At 40.7% G+C, this 21,316-nt stretch overlaps 1 protein-coding gene across 8 annotated transcripts in view; it reads left to right on the plus strand.

The window, feature by feature from the left end:
- rab27b (RAB27B, member RAS oncogene family) overlaps positions 1-21,316 on the plus strand; it is a 376,281-nt gene that overhangs the window by 345,605 nt on the left and 9,360 nt on the right. For all 8 annotated transcript variants that reach the window (XM_039750425.1, XM_039750428.1, XM_039750424.1 and 5 more), the window contains 2 exons: positions 3,612-3,697; positions 14,113-14,216. In XM_039750425.1, coding sequence (XP_039606359.1) covers positions 3,612-3,697; positions 14,113-14,216 — 190 coding nt within the window. The remainder of the gene's footprint in view (positions 1-3,611; positions 3,698-14,112; positions 14,217-21,316) is intronic.

A 21,316-nucleotide genomic window follows, 5' to 3' on the forward strand; every position in this document is an offset into this window, starting at 1 on the left:
TTGATTTATTTTTTATAATTATGTCTTTCATTTTTCTATTCTTTAATATGTAAAGCACTTTGAGCTACTGTTTGTATGAAAATGTGCTATATAAATAAATGTTGTTGTTGTTGTTCATCTTGTGGTCTTACACAACCTAAATCACTAAGACTAGTATAATGGTTGATGGATCATGCAAGATATTCGTACTAAGAAAATAGCTTTTTTTCTCTATAATACCAAGAGCCAAAGGCTAAAGTAAAATTTTAGCTTGGCTGTGTTTTTGAACAAAGGAAATGAGTCACAAGACACCAGGAGCTCTCTAATGCAAAAAGATCAAATACCTGTAGCAATGCGTGTCCTCTGCAGGCTATTGTCTGTCTCAACAGAATAATAAAGGCAGAATATTGTCTGTTCCAGTTATAAACAGTAAGGATCTTTCTGGTAACCTAACAAAAATAGTGAAGCGTCATCATCATGAATTCACTGTAATAGGTATTCTACATAATATGGAAGAAGATCTGGCAACCCCTAACGGGAGCAGCCGAAAGAAGAAGGAGAAGAAGGTATTCTTCAAAATGATTGGTGCTTTGATATATATCTTTCTTCCTCTGCCTTATATATAAAGAGAAAAAAAGTAATAAGTTTATACAAGCTTTTCTGTAGAATTCTATGAAAAGCAACAAAGCATTATATGTTGAATTTGCTATATTCACATTATTAATTGGTATCCTATTCAGACAGACGAGCAAAATAATGATAGGAAAGTCCGCTGAATTGTGTGCTGTTACATAGTGCTGTTGTGTCCTGGGTTCAACTGTTGGCCTACTCATATTTCAGACTCCTTTGTTTCAATACTTGTTGGGAGAAGTTGGAGTCTGTCTTGGAGGGTGTCAGACCATAGCAAGATACCCTTATAACTACATTCACTTATACAGGGCCAAGTAAGCCTGTCCTTGGAATGGAGGAAAAATATATAGTCTCAGGAGGAAAAAAATCATCGACATGAGTAAAACATGTAAAACATATACCATAGGTTTGAGATCTAATTTAATATCTCTACACAGGTGTTGTGGCCTAAATATAGTTACTGAGTTTTTAATTTATGTGAATTGCATAATTTGTGTAATCATAAACTGGTTGGTTTGATCCTTAAAAGATACCATTTACGGTTTCTGGTGTGCTAATTTAAAGGGCAGGTTCAGTTATGGGACACACTCTGAAATCCCCTGCTGTAGTAGTAGTTGAAGAGAGAATGAAAACAAAACCGAGTGCCATTATGAACAAATATGCACATCCTCTCTCTGACACACTAACAGTGAGGACTTTCAGGCAACGAATCATTCAGCAGAAGTGTGTCAAGAAACACTACAGGGGCTCCTTTATAGCAACAGCAATACGTCTTGTAACAATGATGAGGCAAAGACATCGTAAAGGTTTTGGGCAGCCACCCATATATTGTTCCATGGCTGCAAAATAGGTTTAAATCTGAACAGAGGTATTCACTGATCGGAGTCCAAAACAGAATTGATTGTATGGAGGCAAGATGGCTGCTTTAAAGGCCAGTACAGGAAGTGACATCGTCATTGGGCCCGGACAAAACCGTAAGTGTTCTTCAGAGGCACCAGAACCGGTGAGATTTCCAGAGAATGGTCTGCAAGGAACTGAGAGAGGCAGTCATTGCACCCCCGCCACCCCCTGGTCTGTCGTGGAATTACAATTACTCAGGCCCTTTAGCTGCCTCCTCCTCACACGTGTGTGATAGTCTGTATGATGCTTGACTGGGACTGGGACAGCCAAGTCAGAAGTTTTTTTTTTTTTTCTTTTTAAAATTTTCTTCCATTTTAGTCATTCTGGTGTGTGTTTAGACATTAGTGTGTTTATAGATCGATCTATATCTATTTATGTGTGTATATATGTACAGTATGTATTTATTTAAAGAGCGTCTGTCAAAAGCCATATTTCTCCCTAGGGACACGTACAGCTCTAACTATGTAATAAAGTTTCGACAGCAACTGAGGCTAAGGAAGAGCATACTGTATCTGATTCAGAAAATAACATAACATTTTTCCTGCATTTTTAATTCTTATTCATGGTCACAGGGGTAGGGTGGGGTGCTACCCTGGAAGTATCAGGTACCGGAACCAACTATGAACAGTGGGTTAGTCTGTAGTACTTGTGTACTATTGGGTACAGTTCAGAATCTGCAGTAATCCATCTTGTACGTCAAGCTTTAGGAAGGGTGAGGAAATGTGGAATCCCTTTGAAGGAACTAATGTAGATATGGGGAGAACTGTAGAGTAATGATTGGGAATGAGACTAGAACCCAGAACTCAGGATCCATGAAGCAGCGGTACTGCACCTCTGTTCTTCCCAATTCAAGAACACTTCACTTATTTAACACAATTTATCCAACCAAGTGCCAAGCAATGATGGACAAGAAAAACATTTTGCCTCATGTTTTCATGGGGAACAGAGATAAAAAGAAGCTTTCTTACAGAAGTGGTGTCTATGGAGACCAACTCTGGACTGCAGCAAACAATATGAAAATGTCCATGAAAATAAGCCTCACATTACTCGTGTCACATAATCCACATGTCACTTAATTCAGTCATATGCTCACAACAGGCCTTGTGCACACATTTTTGCTCAAATATTGTTAAAGAAGTACTGTGCACACAGAGGAAACCCATTCACACTGTAGCAAGCTTTTGAATTAAAGACCGGAATCTTGACTAATGATTGAAGGGGTGCCTTCAATTTTTTCATATTTGGGTGGTTTACTTAAGTAATATGATGAGAAAAGAGAGTACTACTGTTATTGTAGAAAACCATTTTTTGCAAGTAAAGTAAAATTTGCTGGTAAATTAAAAGCAAGTCAACAACACATTTTTGTAATATTCCTAAAGGCTTAAAAAGTAGGGGTGGTGCAGTGGTAGCACTGGTGCCTTGCAGTAAGAAGACCAGGGTTCACATCCTGGGAGCTCCCAGCATGGAGATAGTATGTTCTCTGTGCATCTGTGTGAGGGTCCTCCGTTTGCTTTGGCCCCCCCAACCTCACCCAGTCTAAAGGCATGCAGGTTAGATGGATTGACAATCCTAGATTGGTCCTAGTGTGTGGTTGGGTGTGTGAGTTTGTATATGTGTGTTCGCCCTGTCCCTGTCCCCATATAATCATGACCCTGTTCAGGACTTAAGCAGATTAAATAATGACTGACTGACTTTAAAAGGAATTATTGTAATGTCAATACTTTTTGTTTAAGAGTGAGACACTTCGTTTGTCTAAGAAGATCAAGGTGACCACTATGACAACATTAGAGTTGTATTGTACTGGGGGTAAAGTCATAAAACAGAAGAATGAGCATTGACATTTAAAGTGTAATAGTCACTTGCCAAGATATGCCATAATGTAGGAAAATTGTTCATTTCACAGTACGGACCAGTGTTTTTAATAGGTTGAGTATTTATTTGGATTTGTCCAATAAAAGAAATAAATAAGCCAATTCACTGAATCAGAATATAAAGATCCCATAATAGTGTGGTGCAAATAAATCCTTGAAGTGCCAAGTCTTGATTTTGTGTTGTCATTTTTGCTTGGTATCTTTTCAACTGTATATATTTATTTTTTTCAGGTATACAGTGGCTCAGGACCAAATGGTACTACTGGAAAACCCTTCAAAGTTCACCTGCAACTGTGGGACACAGCGGGGCAAGAAAGGTAACGCTTCAAAAGTGGGATTGTTAGCAGTCATAAAAAGCCAAAAGTGTACTGACTGCACCGAGTAGCGAGTGGTTGTTTAGAAGAGAAACAGAATCAGAGGATGGGTCATAAAAAATAATTAGCCTGGTTCAGAACCATTAAGACAGGATTTAATAGCAAAGCTGAGGACATGAGGCGAAAATCATAAATAAAGAATCTTAACAAGAATGTCAGAAACTAAATATAATGAGTAGACCCAAAACCAAAAAGTGGCAGAATAGAGTTAATCAAATTGGAAAAAGGATGGATGGACAAATTCTCCACACAGCAAAACAAATTTTCATTTTGTATTTAAGTAAAACATGCAATTTTTTTTTATTATTCTATCCATCCATCCATCCATTATCCAACCTTCTATATTCTAACTACAGGGTCATGGGGGTCTGCTGGAGCCAATCCCAGCCAACACAGGGCACAAGGCAGGAAACAAGCCACCATAGGGCGCACACACACACACACCAAGCACACACTAGGGATAATTTAGAATCGCCAATGCACCTAACCTGCATGTCTTTGGACTGTGAGAGGAAACCCATGCAGACACGGGGAGAACATGCAAACTCCACGCAGGGAGGACCCGGGAAGCGAACCCGGGTCTCCTAACTGCGAGGCAGCAGCGCTACCCACTTCAGTGAGTTTTGATTTCATTTTCAGGTGATAGCAGAATAGCTATATAATCTGCAGCTTGTAGTAAAATTTGTTATTTTAATTGCTATTGTTTTTCAATATTGTGTGAAACTTTTTGGGGATTTCATTGTGTCAAAGTGTGGATTTCTGACTAGGAATGAAAGGTACTCCAGTTTGATGTGCGGTAAGCCATTAAAAGGCAGCAAGTGAGTCAATCCAAGAGCTGGATGCTTCCTGCTAAAGACTTGCACATGTCAAGGGTGTCTGGCCATCTCAGACAGAGATGAAGTGTTAGACTATGTGGAGGTTTGGGATCAGCGAGAGTGGACTGACAAGATGCTAATAAAAACAGCCCAGAAGAGCCGTGGTCAGCAGATACTTTCAGCCCCTTAAAGCCTAAGAATGAAAGAGAAAAGGTAAGCAGATACAAGTTGGTGGCTGCTTAAAAGAACTTGCCATCCTAAACCGCTATTAAGGGTTTTTACTTGCATGGACACCAGAAGCAACTAGAAAGAGCTCTAGCCTAGTGTCCTCTTGGCAAATGAAGAATACTCAATGTTTTTAGAAGGAGAGTTTAAAGCTTCTTCTTGGTGACAGATGCTGCAGTAAGAGTTACTTGAGATTATTAGTAAGAGTGTGTCATCTGATGGAGAGAAACTTTATAACCTAATGGGACAGTTGACAAGCCACCCAGGATACAGAGAGGAAAGCTCCTGTCTGTCTGGTGGCTCTGGGTACAAGGCAGAAAGTCCCTTTTTTGTATTGACTGCTCAATTAGAAAACAACACTGTGCACCCTCAGGCGGAAGTCAAAAGCCAACTATGGACATGCACATTCACCCTGGACCACTTTAATTGCCAGTTGACCTGGCTGCTCTGATATTTAATACTGTTTGAAAGGGGGCTTCTGATGGAGATACTGCACTGTTGTTAGCAATTTGGGATTTTCAGTTTTAAGTTTTAATTCCTCCAATCTCTTTTGGGACATCGGGCAGCCATCGACAGCTATTGGATCCTGTTAGTGGCCAACTGTGGCACATCTTCCCATATTACACCACAAGCTAAGAGGTCTTCCTGTATTGTAGCTCTCCATGACTACTTTTTTGTGATTTAGGTAAATCCAGCAAAGTAGGTGTGTAGATGAGTATTTTTCTCTGCTACTTCTGGTATTTATTGCACCATGCTCTGTCTTTATTTTTTGTCTGATGGTTTTGTTATTTCAGTGTGCTTCCTTATTTAAAGCCAATTCAATTCAGTTTCTAGAGGGTGCTCTTCACCACGCACAAGCTCAAAGTGATAGTGCATCTGTATTTTATTATAGAGCCTTTATCTATTCTCTTCTTTAACTATAAAGCTATTTTTTTGAGTGCTTACACAGAAAGACACCATGTTTAATTAAATGTATATACAGTACCAATTCAACGTTTTCTCTTTTATTACTGTACAACATTAAATCACAGTGGATTGAATTCAGACTTTTTTTAACACCGATCAACAGAAAAAGACTATATAATGTCAAAATGAAAACAGAGTTGTCTAAATGAATTACAAATGTAAAGCACAATGTCATTGATTGTGTAAGTATTCACCCACTTTAATATAACACACCTAAGTTGTCACTGGTGCGGCCCATTTTCTTTAAAAGTCATATAATTAGTTTAAAAGAGATAATCTACCTGTGGTTTCAGTTGATCGTCATATAAATGCACGTGAATCTGAAAGGTCCAATTTTTGGTGAGTCCGTATGGTAGCCTGACCTACACAATAAAGAAAAAAGAATCTCTGGGCAACTCCGTGAAAAGGTGCTTGAAAAATGCAAGTCAGGACAAGGAGACAAGAAAATGTCCAAGTCATTGAATACCCCTTGGAGTCCACTTAAATCAGTCATGAAGAAATGGAAAGAGTATGGAACAGCTAATAACCTGCCTAGAGCAGGCCACCCACAAATATTGTGAGATTGTGCAGGAAGAAGACAAGAGACTGAGACCAGCAAGAGCCCTCGGAGAACGCTGAAGAAGTTACAAGCTACAGTGGATAAGATTGTGTTGTGTTGTCGGGTGCATCTCCAGTCATAGCTTAATGGTTGAGAAGCAAAGAGAAAGTACAACTAGAGTTTGTCAGAAGTCACATGGGAATTTGTGATGTTAGCTACAAGAAGGCTCTATGGTCTGATGATGCCAATAGTGAGCATTTTAACCATCAGACTTAACATCGTGCCTGAACACTGCACTTTGTCAAAGACACATCATCCTCATCATGAAGCATGGTGGTGGCATCATCCTGTAGTGGATCCTTAAAGGCTCGTGAGAATAAAAGGTGACAACAATGCCGCAAAATACAGGAAAATCACGGAGGGAAACCTGATGTAGTCTGCAAGATCCTTCAGCCTTGAGGGAAGATTTGTTTTCTAATAAGACAATGATGCCAAGGAAAAAACCAGCGCTTCTCCATACAGCCTGACAGAGCTTGAGCAGTTTAAGTGTGAAATGTCCAGATGAGCAAAGCTGATAGAGACTTGTGCACACAAACTCATGGCTGCCAAAGATATATCCACAAAATACTGAATTGAAGGGGGTGAATACTTATGTTATCATTTATTTTGTGTTTTATATTTGTAATTCATTTAGAGCACTCTTAGTGTTTTCACTTTTACATTAAAGAGTTTTTTTCTGTTAATCCGTGTCAAAAAGCCAAAATAAATCCAATGTGATTCATCGTTGTATAATACAATGCCGCACTATATACATTTATAAGAATATATAAATGTCTCTTTCTTTTTTTTCCAGACTTCATTATCATCACTTGTTATTGCTTATACTGTGCTGGAGTCTCAGTGCCCCGACCTCCAGTGCATTTGTTTCTTTACTGGTTCTGACAGTCTGACATTTACTTTGACATTTACTGTACATTAATAAATAATTGATTGTAAGTGTTTCATCCCATGACTCTCACCAGGACAAGCAGTGTAAAAAATGAGGAATTCATGTCTTTTTTTTTTTCTTTTCATTTTTCACATAGAACGGATGTTTTGAAAATAGCTGTAAACATGAAAATAGAAAAAAAACAGAAGTCATCACTATAATGTTGCAGGGAAATTCTGTGTTCTCATGGAGAAGTGCATTATGTGTGTATCCTAGACCTTCACACTGTCAGGTCTTATTGTAATGAATCTGAGTGAATAAGAACAGGACTGACACATTTTGCTGTTTAACATGTTGTTCTGCTTTTTACACGCGTCTGGAAAACACTGTGTTTCAGTTTTACATTTTAATAACTGTTTTCCATCCATCCATTATCCAACCTGCTATATCCTAACACAGGGTCACAACATTTTCATTTATCTGTCTAAGAAACATGAAGTGAAGTCTTTTCTGCTTCTAGTCTTGGAAACTGCAGTTCATTTGCAATTCGAAAATGAAGAATTTTTGACTGTAAAATGTGCTATGGGAATTCAAAAACAGACAGATTGAATGGCCACTACACTAAAGTAGGTCACATTAGCTTGTAAAGGATGAAAACGTTAAATTGTTTATTATGTACAAATGAATCTATGTTTAAATAAGTACAATAATGGTATATTTGTGTAAAATATACCACCAAGGCACTCATGTATAGTGAGTGCCTTTTGAGACAGTACTATTTTATTAATATTTAGAAGTCCAAGCTTCAAGCATAAAAATAAATTTATTTATGGTGCTTTTCAGTGCTCTTGACTACACCCACTTTCACAGATGATGCCCCTAGTTAGTTTGAAATGGCAGACATAGTGAGCTTCCTCAATGCTTGACCATTAATCTATAGTCTCTGAATTATGTTGGGGTTGTCTTATCTCGTGTTTTAATTCATTGGTATTTTCTTTAGCATCCTTTTTCCTTTTACAGTTGATAAATGCACACTCATGCCAAGATTTATTTGTCCTCTCGGTGTTGTTGAATTCAACCTTGCCTTTTTACCCCTTTTGTGTGCTGTTGGCTGTACAAAGTACAATATTCAGCCTTTTCAGTCAACTGTCAAGTAATTTTGCAAAGAGGAGGGTCTAAAAGATAAAATGGCAAAGGGTTAAAACATGGGCTGTAAATAGAGAGCAAAGCCTTTTAGTGACCTCTAATGCTAGAAAGAGGTTATTTGTAGAGAGTTCTTTGATCGAAGTTTGGATCTGTGCGCTGCCATCCTAAATTGGGACTGCATTTAGATTTCAAGTTCCCTGACGCCGCCTGATCATGTGAGTAACAGTGGATGTTGTTACTGTACTGTACTGTACTGTGATGCTCACAGCAAACAACAAAGATAAGATCGCAATGACATCTTTGTTGCAAAGATCAAAATTCAAATTATTTTTTATTCTGTTGTCTCCACATTTCTGAAGCATACTTATGTTGCAGGTTGGATGATGACTGAATGACTGACTGACTGATTTATGTTGCTTCACACTCAGAATGGTGATTGTAAACTAAACTCGTTCTGAAGGACTTCATACTCAGTTGGGAAGAGTCACAGTGGAGCACTCTTGTAAAACCAGTCGGAAATAAACCTCTCGGGGTAGAGCAAAGCAGTCCATAAAACCACAAATACAGAAATTCTTATTTGTGAAACACACACTTCTACCGACTCAATGCCTCAGAGTATACACTTTTTTCACTTAGCATAAATATTTACTGTCAGAAAGCTGCTTCTTTTTTTAAGTAGTTTGAACTCATCCTTTAAAGATATTGTACAGGCAATTATCACAAAATGCTAAGTGCTACAAGTACAAAAAGTAAAATAACAGCAAACATTAACAAAGCAAATTTTAGAAAACAAATGTGCTCAGCTCATTTCACTTCATTCGTGGTATGATTTAGTCCCCATTACAAGCTTTCATGGAATTTCAAACAGCTGGTTTTTTAAAATTTAGAAATATAAATAAAGTCATTTAATACAGAGATGTCAAGTAGTGGTGGCTAAAAGAGGTGGCCACACTAGATACTGAAGGACAGGGAGATTGGTCATATTCACAGTTGGTGCTGATGCCTTTGTTGTTGGGTTGTTTTGTTTTCCTGTTCTCATTTTTTTATTGTTTTTTAAGAATTGAAGCTTGAAAAAATGCTGTTTCTTTTTTTCAATCAACATCTATTTTACTTTATTCTATTTTGATTATAGGTGTTACAAGAACATTGTAAGTCTGGAATTTATTATAAGTTGAGGCATGTTCAGCAATAATTTTCTAAAATGACAAATTAATGCTGTAATTTTGTTGTGAGGTTTTGGGTATTAAAGACACTTTGTAAAATGCTGGATAAATAAATAAAATAAATAGGCGTTTGGCCATAAGCAATGTTCACATTTTTGCAGTAAAATAGTTTTGCTTATGTTTAAACATTTGCTCCAGCAGAATGTCTATGAAATGAGAGACAATCTTCTTATATAATATGCCAGTGGTTCCCAAACTATGGTACGGTACGCGGAGCCTTTACAGGTGGTATGCATCGCGGTCCCTGAAATTTAAATTATCTGTGCAAAACCCTTTATGACAAGCCTGTTGTGAGCAAAAATCAATGAAATTGTTTAAATGCAATAATACGTGGATTCCCAAATGTAGTGTGGTGTGAAATTTCGTCAACTGAATAAATAAAACCTATTATTCGAATCAGTATTGATTTCATTTAACGCTACCATAATTCCGTTTCACGGAAGTCAACTTCTACTTCATCACTGTATCGCATCATAGTCACTCGATCTAAGCACAAAGTCGATACCATTTAGTCTTCGGTAACTGCGTCACATACAGGCCGAAGGCAGGATTTAGTTTCAGGGCGGAATTTATCAATTTACGTACATGCACAAATTTTTTCATTAATTTTATGCATAATTTCTTCCAATTCTTTAACTTTTATTCAGATTTCGGGGCGGTTTCGACCTGAACTTATGCCCCCCCCCCCCTTACAGCTCTCCCTCCCTTTCAACTAGGTGCAGGTGGTACGCAACGCAACTCACTTAACCTCAGGTGGTACTTGATGTCCAACGGTTTGGGAACCCCTGTAATATGCTACCGTGGCTGCCCATTTGTCTGTCCAAGATTTTAAATCACCTATTGACTTGAAATTTGGTAAACATATAATACATGATGTCTACTGTCCGCTTTCAGGGTGATGATTTTTATTACTCTTTTTATTTTTATTTTATTTTATTGTAGAATCAACTCTGACAGTGTGCTACAGGGCAGACATGCGGCCCATGCGTACCGGTGCCGTTCTCATCCCTACCACCTTCACCATAACTTCCCCTACCTCTTCATATATTTAATCATTCTTGAAGCAGATTGAAGACTTAAGTGCCAGCTTAAGTGAAAAATTTAAGAAAAACGTACAAATTAATCGCAACACAAAAACTGGATTAATCAGTTTTAACCCGAAAAGATGCCGACGAAAGAAGAGAAGTGGGATGCTAGGATGGAGAAAAGAAGAGCTGCTCAGGAAGCCGTAAGCGCATCAACCTCTGAGCAAACGAATGCTAAACATACAGAGAAAGATGATGAAAACTGTAATTCAAGGGTATTCATTGGACGTTATCGTGCAGTGCACCATTACTGGCATTTTAATAAAATATGATAGCATTTTTGATCCCTTACTAAGGTGTCAAGTACAATGCAGTGTTTGTAAAGCCCTTTGCTTTTGGCTCTCTTTCACTTTTTCACCCAGGTCAGATTCAGGCATATTGCTGAGTTCAGTGAAGAGATAAGTGAGCTGGAGAAATGCTACCATTTTTACACAAGGCTCTCCTACATTCTTTGAAAAGCCATCATGCAGATATACCAAGATAAGACCCCCCTTGTCAGGAAACACACACTGTGTCCTGCTGGCAAATTCCCAAATACTCATGAAATAAAGATTAAAAAGGAGAGCAAATCATTAGCAACATTCACCTTCCTGACAACAGAAGCACAGTGTTTTTTAAATAAAATTGTTGTCCTCAAACTAAGGGGACATCACAGTGTCACATGTTGTTAAAGGGTACAAACAGTTCAAATTATTGTTAAAACAGAGCTGAAGAAACAAGTCGTGCTACTGCTTAGTGCAGTTTCTTTTTAAGTTACTTTTTATTTTGTAGATACGGACTGGCAGCTGCTCTTTATGACACAAATCTTGTATGCAATATAATTTCTTTCTTTTTGTTCTTTATTTCACTTCATACAATTTCTTGTATTAGGAATTTGTTAGTTTTCGCATACCCCTTGGAGTCAGAATGCAGGGTCAGCCATTGTACAGCACCCCTGGAGCAATTACAGGTTAAGGGTCTTGCTCAAGGGCCCAGCAACCTTCTGGATACCAGCACAGATCCTTAACCTCAGAGCCACCACTCTGCCCCGAAGCGATTGGCTAAATTTTGAAGCCCTGTGATTGATGACTAGTGATAAGCAAAACAGTCAGGTTTAGTTTCACACAGAGCTTTGCAAAATTGACTAAAAAAATGTTCCTGCTTTTTTTCACAGATAAGTAAATGCAGCACATCAGCAATATCATTTATATTCTGTGTCTTTGATTCACATCACTGTGGAGGAGGGTGGTTTGTTTTTATTAAAATGTGATATGCCGCTTATCTTCCACAGGAAAATACACAAATGCACACTATCATGTCCATTACTGTGTTTTTTCCACAGTAAATGCACTACATTGTAACTCATCCCTTACCTAGCAACCATCCTTTCCTGTTTCTTGATTCATGCAGATGAGGGTATGAATGCTCAAAGTGTCGTGGACAAATGTACTGATCATTTTATCTCGCAACACATCTTAAGATTGTAATTTCCAAGAATGTCATCATAATTGACAAAATTAATAAAAAAATACTTCTTCATACACAAGTGCCTTAATCGATAACCAAGAATATCAGCTACATGCTGACTGCTGATATGGTCACTTCAAATTGTTTACTGTACGCCAGACATCTGGATTTCCTGAGCTTGCAAGTGTTTAAAGATGCTATGAGTACGATCATCATTGTCAAATCTGTACATAAAACCTGAGGACACAAGAGAGGAACCAGAACCGGGTGTGAAGAAGAGGTGGCGACATTTAATGCAAAATAGTGTTTAGTGTTACATTCCATCACGACAAATTTTGACCGCAACGCTTGTCGGAAAAATACACGATTGAGTTGCGATATTTCAGAAAAAATGTAGCAGTTGGGCTACATTGGCAGGCTTTCTGTCTTTCTTTTTATTTATTTAATTTTCATTTCATTTTTCTCTTAACAGATCACATCTTTGTCTCATGAGTTAAAAGAAAATTTCCCTTATAAAAGATTTATACATGTTTTATTTTGGGTAGCACTCTATGTAACCCACCAGCCTAAAACGTAGCTTACAGTTGTGTTGACATTATAATTATAATCTTATTATGCAGACCCATAAATCCTAAAGATATAAATTAGATTAAGGTATCTTAAATAAACTGTACTCACATAATCATAAAAATGCCATAAAATCAAAGTATAATGATTGTATTTAACCATTTACCCATGAATCCTGTTAACTGATCTTCATCAATGTATGCAGGTATTGCATTATCACCATCCAACCAGTGTACGATGTCAGAGACTATGGAGAAGTCGGTCAAGACATAGATAGTGAGCCCATTTGAGAGATGCTTATACTGTACATTGAGTTAAATCAGCCATTAGCTATGCGTTCAAAGCGTAGTGTTGCAGTCATGTTGCTGTATTGACTGTTTAAGTTCACCTGCATCCTTTACAGTTCAGTTATGTTCAAAAAGTCACACATCACCTTTACTTGGAATCACTGCGCTACTTGAGTTAGACATCTTGATTGCAAAATGAATTACCTATACCTAATACTTTTTAATGATGCACAAAAAATAATTTTCTTTACCCTGAGGTGAATTATGTGGCTGAATAAAATTGTTCTTACATACAGACTTACTCCTTGGCTCTACAGTCCATGGTGGGCCATGGCCTCTTGCAGGACACATGGCCATTCTTCTTTATCACTTGCCTTTCTTGCCCAACCATAAATTCATAGATATAAGTGAAATTTGCTACAATGTTCATTTTAGAATAAAACTTCAAAATTATCAACACCAGAAGGCCATTTCTAGTCTGTTTCCTAAACAGCAAGCAGACCTTTCCTTTTGCTTTACAGTGAAAGGTGAGCCCCTTTTGATAAACACACAGATCTTTTGGTTAAGATCTAACTGAAAATCAGAAGGTGTCAGTGATTATTTAAAAAGATGCATAGCTAAAATGAAAATGTAGATGATATGAACCTCTGTGTGCCCAAGTCCTAGAAATCATTTGGAATCCTACATGCTGCAAGCACAGCTCCTAATATTTCATTAATTGTGAAACAAGTCTTTGTTTTCTCAACATGGTGATGCATCACTCTGTCTAGATCATTGAGGGCTGAATTGATTGTGGAAACGTCATGATCTTAATTAACCTGTTTTGTGCTCATGATATTAATCAAAGTGATGGACAGAGTGGAATTCAGTCATGTGGAGCAGAGAAACAGGAGCAACTGACCTTGTGACTTTTTATCATTACCATGCCAACGAGTTGTCATCATAGTTTGTGTGTGATGAAGTTCATTGCTGCTTCTTTATAATAAATGGTTTCTGAGTTGCTAATTTCAGGCAGCAGTTTGAAAGAAAACATTCAGATTATCTTCATCACTAGGATTAAGTAGGTGCTGCCTTTAAGTGCAGTCTAATCATTGTTTTCTGCTAATTCTGTGCTATGCACTTCTCCTGACAGGTTTCGGAGCCTCACCACGGCCTTTTTCAGAGATGCCATGGGGTTTTTACTGATGTTTGACCTCACAAGTCAGCAAAGCTTCTTGAATGTCAGAAACTGGATGAGTAAGTAGATCTTCATCAAAATATATGGCATACTATAAACCAGTGGCATTTATTTTTATTTGTTTATTTTCATTGTGACTCTCTTTACGTCAGTTGATGGTTTTGAAAGGAAAGTGCTATTATCCTGTTTTCCTTCTTTTGCATTGCTGATCTAGGAGCCACTGACTTAAAAATAGACAATTTGTTCTTGTAATTAATAAAGTATATCAAAATCAAAAGTTTATATGCTCCCTCACTCATTCCCACATATACACATTGATTGACATGCGTACATCCATAATCATTATGACTGCTTAGTGATTTTTGTTTTTTTCTTTGATTCTTATTTCTGCCAAACTATATTTTCTGGAAATAAACAAACAGCCGTTTTCCCTTATGGACCAACAATTAATCCAGTTGGTAAAAACTTCTCACTTGCCCAAAGATGTGCACATTAAGTTGATTGGTGATTCCAGATTGGCTCAAGTGTGAGTGTATCCCTGAACTCTGAAGTGCGGTTTCCTTCTTTGCACACAGTTTTTTGCTTGGAAATTTGTATTGTTCTACAGCATTGAATCTCCGTGGATTTAATTTGGCTTTTTTGTTATTTATCAACAGAAATAGACTTCTCAAAGTTAAAATAGATCACTGCAAGTTATTAAAATTAATTACAAATATAAAGCATGAAGTCAAAGTGAACTTTATTGTCATCTCAACCATATACAAGTATACATATAGACGAAAATGCGAAGCTCAGGGTCCACAGTGTAACAACATGATGTGCAAGTAATAAATTAAAAATAGAATTTAAATTTAATTTTAAAATTAAAACAACCAAACTCCTATGAAGAACAAAAACCTTAGATGACGGTTTCCCTCGCCCGGACGCAGGTCACCTTGGAATGTCGCTTCTCTGAAGGGAAAAGAGCCTGAGCTATTGTGCGAGGTTGAGAGGTTCCGGCTAGATATAGTTGGGCTCACCTCGATGGACAGCTTGGACTCTTGAACCAATCTCCTTGAGATGGGCTGGACTCTCTACCACTCTGGAGTTGCCCCTGGTGAGAGGCGCCGAGCGGGTGTGGGCATACTTATTGCCCCCCGACTTGGAGCCTGTTCATTGGTGTTTACACTGTTGAATGAGAAAGTAGCCTCCCTGCACCTTCGGGTGGGGGGATGGGTCCTAACTGCTGTTTGTGCGTATGCGCTAAACGGCAGTTTGGAGTACCCACACTTTTTGGACTCCCTGGAGGGGGTGCTAGAGGGCATACCTTCTGAGGACTCCCTCGTACTGCTGGGCTCTGTAATGCTCACTGTAATGCTCACGTGGGCAATGACAGTGAGACCTTGAAGGACGTGATTGGGAGGAATGGCCACCCCGATCGGAACCCGAGCGGTGTTTTGTTATTGGACTTCTGTGCTTATCACGGATTGTCCATAGCGAACACCATGTTCAAGCATAGGGGTGTTCATATGTGCACTTGGCACCAGGACACCCTAGGCCTCAGTTCGATGATCGACTTTGTGGTTGTGTCGTCGGACTTGCGGCCACATGTCTTGGACACTCGGGTAAAGAGAGGGGCAGAGCTGTCAACTGATCACCACCTGGTGGTGAGTAGGCTCCGATGGTGGGGGAGGATGCCGGTCAGGCCTGGTAGACCCAAACGTGTTGTAAGGGTCTGCTGGGAACGTCTGGCAGAGTCCCCTGTCAGAAGTAGCTTCAACTCACACCTCCAGCAGAACTTCAACCACGTCCTGAGGGAGGTGGGGGACGTTGACTCTGAATGGGCCATGTTCTGTGCCTCTATTGTTAAGGCGGCTGACTGGAGCTGTGGCCGTAAGGTGGTCGGTGCCTGTTGTGGCGGCAATCCCTGAATCCGTTGTTGGACACCGGTGGTGAGGGATGCCATCAAGCTGAAGGAGTCCTACCGGACCCTTTTGTCCTGTGTAACTCTGGAGGCAGCTAATAGGTACCGGCAGGCCAAGCGGAATGCGGCTTCGGTGATTGCTGAGGCAAAAACTCGAGCGTAGGAGGATTTTGGGGAGATCATGGAGAACGACTTTTGGACGGCTTTGAGGAGATTCTGGTCCACCATCCGGCGTCTCAGGAGGGGGAAGCAGTGCAGTGTCAACACTGTACATGGTGGGGATGGTGCGCTGCTGACCTCGACTCAGGACGTTGTGGGTCGGTCGGGGAGTACTTCGACGACCTCCTCAATCCCGCTAACATGCCTTCCAATGAGGAAGCAGAACCTGGGGACTCGGAAGCGGACTCCCCCATCTCTGGGACTGAGGTCACCGAGGTGGTTTAAAAAACTCCTTGGTGGCAGTGCCCCAGGGGGTGGATGAGATACACCCGGAGTTCCTCAAGGCTCTGGATGTTGTAGGACTGTATTGGTTGACATGCCTCTGCAACATCGCATGGACATTGAGGACAGTGGCTCTGGATTGGCAGACCAGAGTGGTGGTCCCCCTCTTTAAGAAAGGGGACCGGAGGGTGTGTTCCAACTACAGAGGGATCACACTCCTCAGCCTCCCTGGAAAAGTCTATTCAGGAGTCCTAGAGAGGAGGGTCCAACAGATAGTCAAACCTTCGATTGAGGAGGAACAGTGTGGTTTTCGCCCTGGTCGCAGAACAGTGGACCAGCTCGACACCCTTAGCATGATCCTGGAGGGAGAATTTCCCAACCAGTCTACATGTGTTTTGTGGACTTGGAAAAGGTGTTCGACCGTGTCCCTCAGGGAATCCTGTGGGAGGTGCTCCGGGAGTATGGGGTACTGGACCCCCTGATAAGGGCTGTTCGGTCCCTGTACAACCAGTGGCAGAGCTTGGTCCGCATTGCCGTCAGTAAGTCGGGCCCATTTCCAGTGAGAGTTGGACTCTTCCAGGGCTGCCCTTTGTCACTGATTCTGTTCATAACTTTTATGGACAGAATTTCTAGGCGCAGCCAGGGAGATAAGGGGGTCTGGTTTGGTGGACTCAGGATTTGGTCACTGCTTTTTGCAGATGATGTTGTCCTGATTGCTTCATCAGGCCGTGATCTTCAGCTCTCTCTGAATCGGTTCGCAGCTGAGTGTGAAGCGGCTGGGATGGGAATCGGCACTTCCAAATCCGAGACCATGGTCCTCAGCCGAAAAAGGGTGGAGTGTCCTCTCAGGGTTGGGAGCGAGATCCTACCCCAAGTGGAGGAGTTAAATTATCTCGGTGTCTTTTTCACGAGTGAGGGAAGAATGGAGCGTTAGATCGACAGGTGGATACCGGATAAGCGGAAGAGGATGGATGGATGGATGGATGGATTAAAACATGTATGGTATGGTATTTTCAATCTAGATACATAAATATAGACAATAGTTATTTGATATAATAAAAAATAATAGATCTAGATAATACAGAAATTATCAGTGTATGATAATAGTTGTTTAAGACCTGTGTAAACAATGACAGGTCAGAATGTTTCACAGCAGAAGGATATCAAGAGTGTCAAAATACTTAAAGGTCAGTATGAGATTTTCAGTTTTTTTTCTACATACACTCTAGCCTTTGCAGGAAAGTGTTTTTTTAGATATGGTTGAAGCAGTATGGAAGATCCCAGGGGGCAACATGGTGTTAAAGAGTCTGATAGCTTGGGGGTAAAAACTCTCCTGCAGCCTGGCAGATCTGGCTTTGATGCTGCAGTATCTTCTCTTGGATGGCAGAAGTGTGAAAAGTCCATATGAGGGTGTAAGGGGTCCTGCACAATGCTGCAGGCCTTGCGGACATTGTGTTTGTAAAATATGTACTGTAGTGAAGGGAGAGGCACTCCGATAATGTTCTCTGCTGTCTTCACTATCCTTTGCAGGCGCTTGCGGTCAGATATGTTGCAGTTGCCATACCAGATAGTGATGCAGCTGGTCAGGACACTCTCAATGGTTCCTCTGTAGAACATGGTGATGACGGAAGGGGGAAGACTTGCTCGCTTCAGCCACCTCAGGAAGTGTAGTCTCTGCTGGGCTTTCTTGATTAGTGATGAGGTGTTATGTGTCCACGTAAGTTCCTCAGTTATGTGCACACCGAGGAACTTGGTACTCCTAACAGTCTCCACATCTAATGCTGAGTGGGATATGGGCAGGATGTGATTTTCTGAAGTCCACGATTATCACTTTTGTCTTGTCAACATTGAGAGATAGATTGTTGTCTTCACACCATGCAGACAGCCATTCCACCTCATCTCTGTATGCTGTTTCATCTTTCCTGTTTATCAGTCCCAGCAACGTCGTATCATCCGCAGACTTGATAATGTGCTTGGTGTTGTGCATGGCTGTGCAGTTGTGAGTCAGCAAGGTGAACTGCAGTGGACTAAGCATGCAGCTGTGCAGTGCTCCAGTGCTCAGTGTGATGTTGCTGGAAGTGTTGCAGCCCATCCGAACTGACTGGGGCCTTTCTGTCAAGAAGTCCAGGATGCAATTGCAGAGGGTGGTATTCAGGCCCTGTTGTTTTACAACAAGCTTTGGAGGGATGATTGTGTTGAAGGCAGAGCTAAAGTCTATGAATAACATCCTGACATATGTGTCTTTTTTATCCAGATGTGTCAGGGAGAGGTGAAGGGCAGAGCATATGGCATCCACAGTTGACCTGTTTGAGCAGTATGCAAACTGAAGAGTGTCAAGGGAGGCAGGGAGATTAGTCTTTATGTGTGACATGAGTTGACCCTTTCGTTAAGTCAGTATTTAGTAGATGAACATTCAGTAGTCATAAAAGCCTCGATTCTGTGTGCACAGGTTTCTTTCCTTCTATCAACTTTGCATATCTTTGCATATATACTGACTATACTTCCTTAGAAGGCTAGCATTCTTCAACCTCTGCAATAAGATGCTGCAGATGTTCTATCAGACGGTTGTGGCGAGTGCCCTCTTCTACGCGGTGGTGTGCTGGAGAGGCAGCATAAGGAAGAGGGATGCCTCACGCCTGGACAAACTGGTGAGGAAGGCAGGCTTTATTGTAGGCATGGAGCTGAACAGTTTGACATCCGTGGCACAGCAACGGGCACTGAGCAGGCTCCTGTCAATCATAAAGAATCCACTGCATTCACTGAACAGTATCATCTCCAGACAGAGGAGCAGCTTCAGCAACAGACTGCTGTTACCGTCCTGCTCCACTGACAGACTGAGGAGATCGTTCCTCCCCCACACCCTGCGACTCTTCAATACCACCCGGGGGGGTAGGTAAATGTTAAAATTATACAAAGTTATTGTCTGTTATACCTGCACGGTGGCGCAGTGGTAGCGCTGCTGCCTCACAGTTAGGTGACCCGGGTTCACTTCCCAGGTCCCCCCTGCGTGGAGTTTGCATGTTCTCCCTGTGTCTGCGTGGGTTTCCTCCGGGCGCTCCGGATTCCTCCCACAGTCCAAAGACATGCTAGTTAGGTGGATTGGCGATTCTAGATTGGCCGTAGTGTGTGCTTGGTGTGTGGGTGTGTTTGTGAGTGTCCTGCGGTGGGTTGGCACCCTGCCCAGGATTGGTTCCTGCCTTGTGCCCTGTGTTAGCTGGGATTGGCTACGGCAGACCCCCATGACCCTGTGTTAGGATTCAGCGGGTTGGAAAATGGATGGATGGATGAATGGATTAATAAAGTATTTATCTATCTATCTATCTATCTCAGTCTGAGCACTGCCATTTTTCCTCATTCTTCTCTGCAGAACTGCTTCACCTCTCTCAGGTTGCATAGGGTTCATGAGTGAATACACTTCAAGTTCAGACACAAATTTGTTTTACCCCTTTACCTTCACTAGTCTTCCAAGGCCTGCTGCAGAGAAGCAACCCCACAACCATGATACTGCCACCCTCATGTTTCATGGTGGGGATGACGCACTTTTGATACGGTACAGTTTTTGGCTTACGCCAAACTTGGCATTTAGTCGAATAGATATAAAGCTCAGCTTTGGTTTTGTCAGACAATAGAACAGGGGGCCCCAACTTCGTTCCTGGAGGCCCCCAGTGGCTGCAGGTTTTCATTTTAACCCTTTTCTTAATTAGGGATCTGTTTTTGCTCCTAATTAAAGTCTTTTGATTTCATTTTATTTGACTTGTTCTTGAAGACTCAGACCCCTTAATCATTTCTTTTTCCTTAATTTGCAGCCAGACAATAATGAGATCCAAAATGAGCCAAAACATGACCAGCAGACTGTGTCCATCATACAGTATCTGAAAACAAAGAAAGATGAAGGTCTTAGGAATGAGGATCTGCTCAGGTCCCCAAAACATTCTAACAGTGCTCTTAGAAAAGAGAAAATCAAATTTTGGAAATGTCTGCTATTGCACAATGAGAGCAGCAACAAGCCATGGAATTAAAGAAAGGGTTTAATTAACAAGAATTAGAGCCTAATTAAGCAACTGGTTGGAGTGAAATTGGTTGGAGTTTGAGGGCCTGACTTAGTTAGTTTTCTGCTGGCTCACTCACTTCACATTTCAATTCTGTTTGGGTGCCATTTAAGGAAAGAAATGAAGAAATTCAGAGGAGCAAATCTTAAAAAAAAAAAAAAAAAAAGTAAATTAAAATTAATTCAAAAGACGTTAATTAGCAGCAAAAACAGGACACTAATTCAAAAAAGGGATAGAATGAAAACCTGCAGGCACTGTGGTCCTCCAGGACCGGAGTTGGGGACCCTGCAATAGAAACCTTCTTCTAGCAGACGTCGGAGTCTCCCATATGGCTTCTGGCAAACCATAGCTGAGATGTCATGTATGTTTTTATTCTCTTCACCGTCTTCCTGTAAAGCTGTGACCTGTGTTGAACCTGAGCAACAGTTTGTGTCCGAAGTCTCTTCAGTCTTAGACAGTAACAAGTTCAGAGTTCTCACAGGACTCTTGTTGGCCTCACTCGCTTGGCCTCTTCTTGTATAATCACACAGCTCACTTTAACTGGCCTGCAAGGGATATTCAGTGATTTGGATATTTTCTTGTCTCCATCCCCTGACTTGTGCTTTTCATTATCTTTACCCGGAGACGCCTGTGAGTGGTCAATTGCCTTCATTGCATAGTTTACACCACCATAGTTACTCACCACAACTTAGACCTGCCAGATAAGGTCAGTTTATGCTGCGATCAATTGAAACCCCAGACAGGGGATCTCCATTAAATTTAATTA

Source organism: Polypterus senegalus, chromosome 4 (genome assembly GCF_016835505.1).
Source record: "Polypterus senegalus isolate Bchr_013 chromosome 4, ASM1683550v1, whole genome shotgun sequence".
In the NCBI taxonomy this organism is placed as follows: domain Eukaryota; kingdom Metazoa; phylum Chordata; class Cladistia; order Polypteriformes; family Polypteridae; genus Polypterus; species Polypterus senegalus.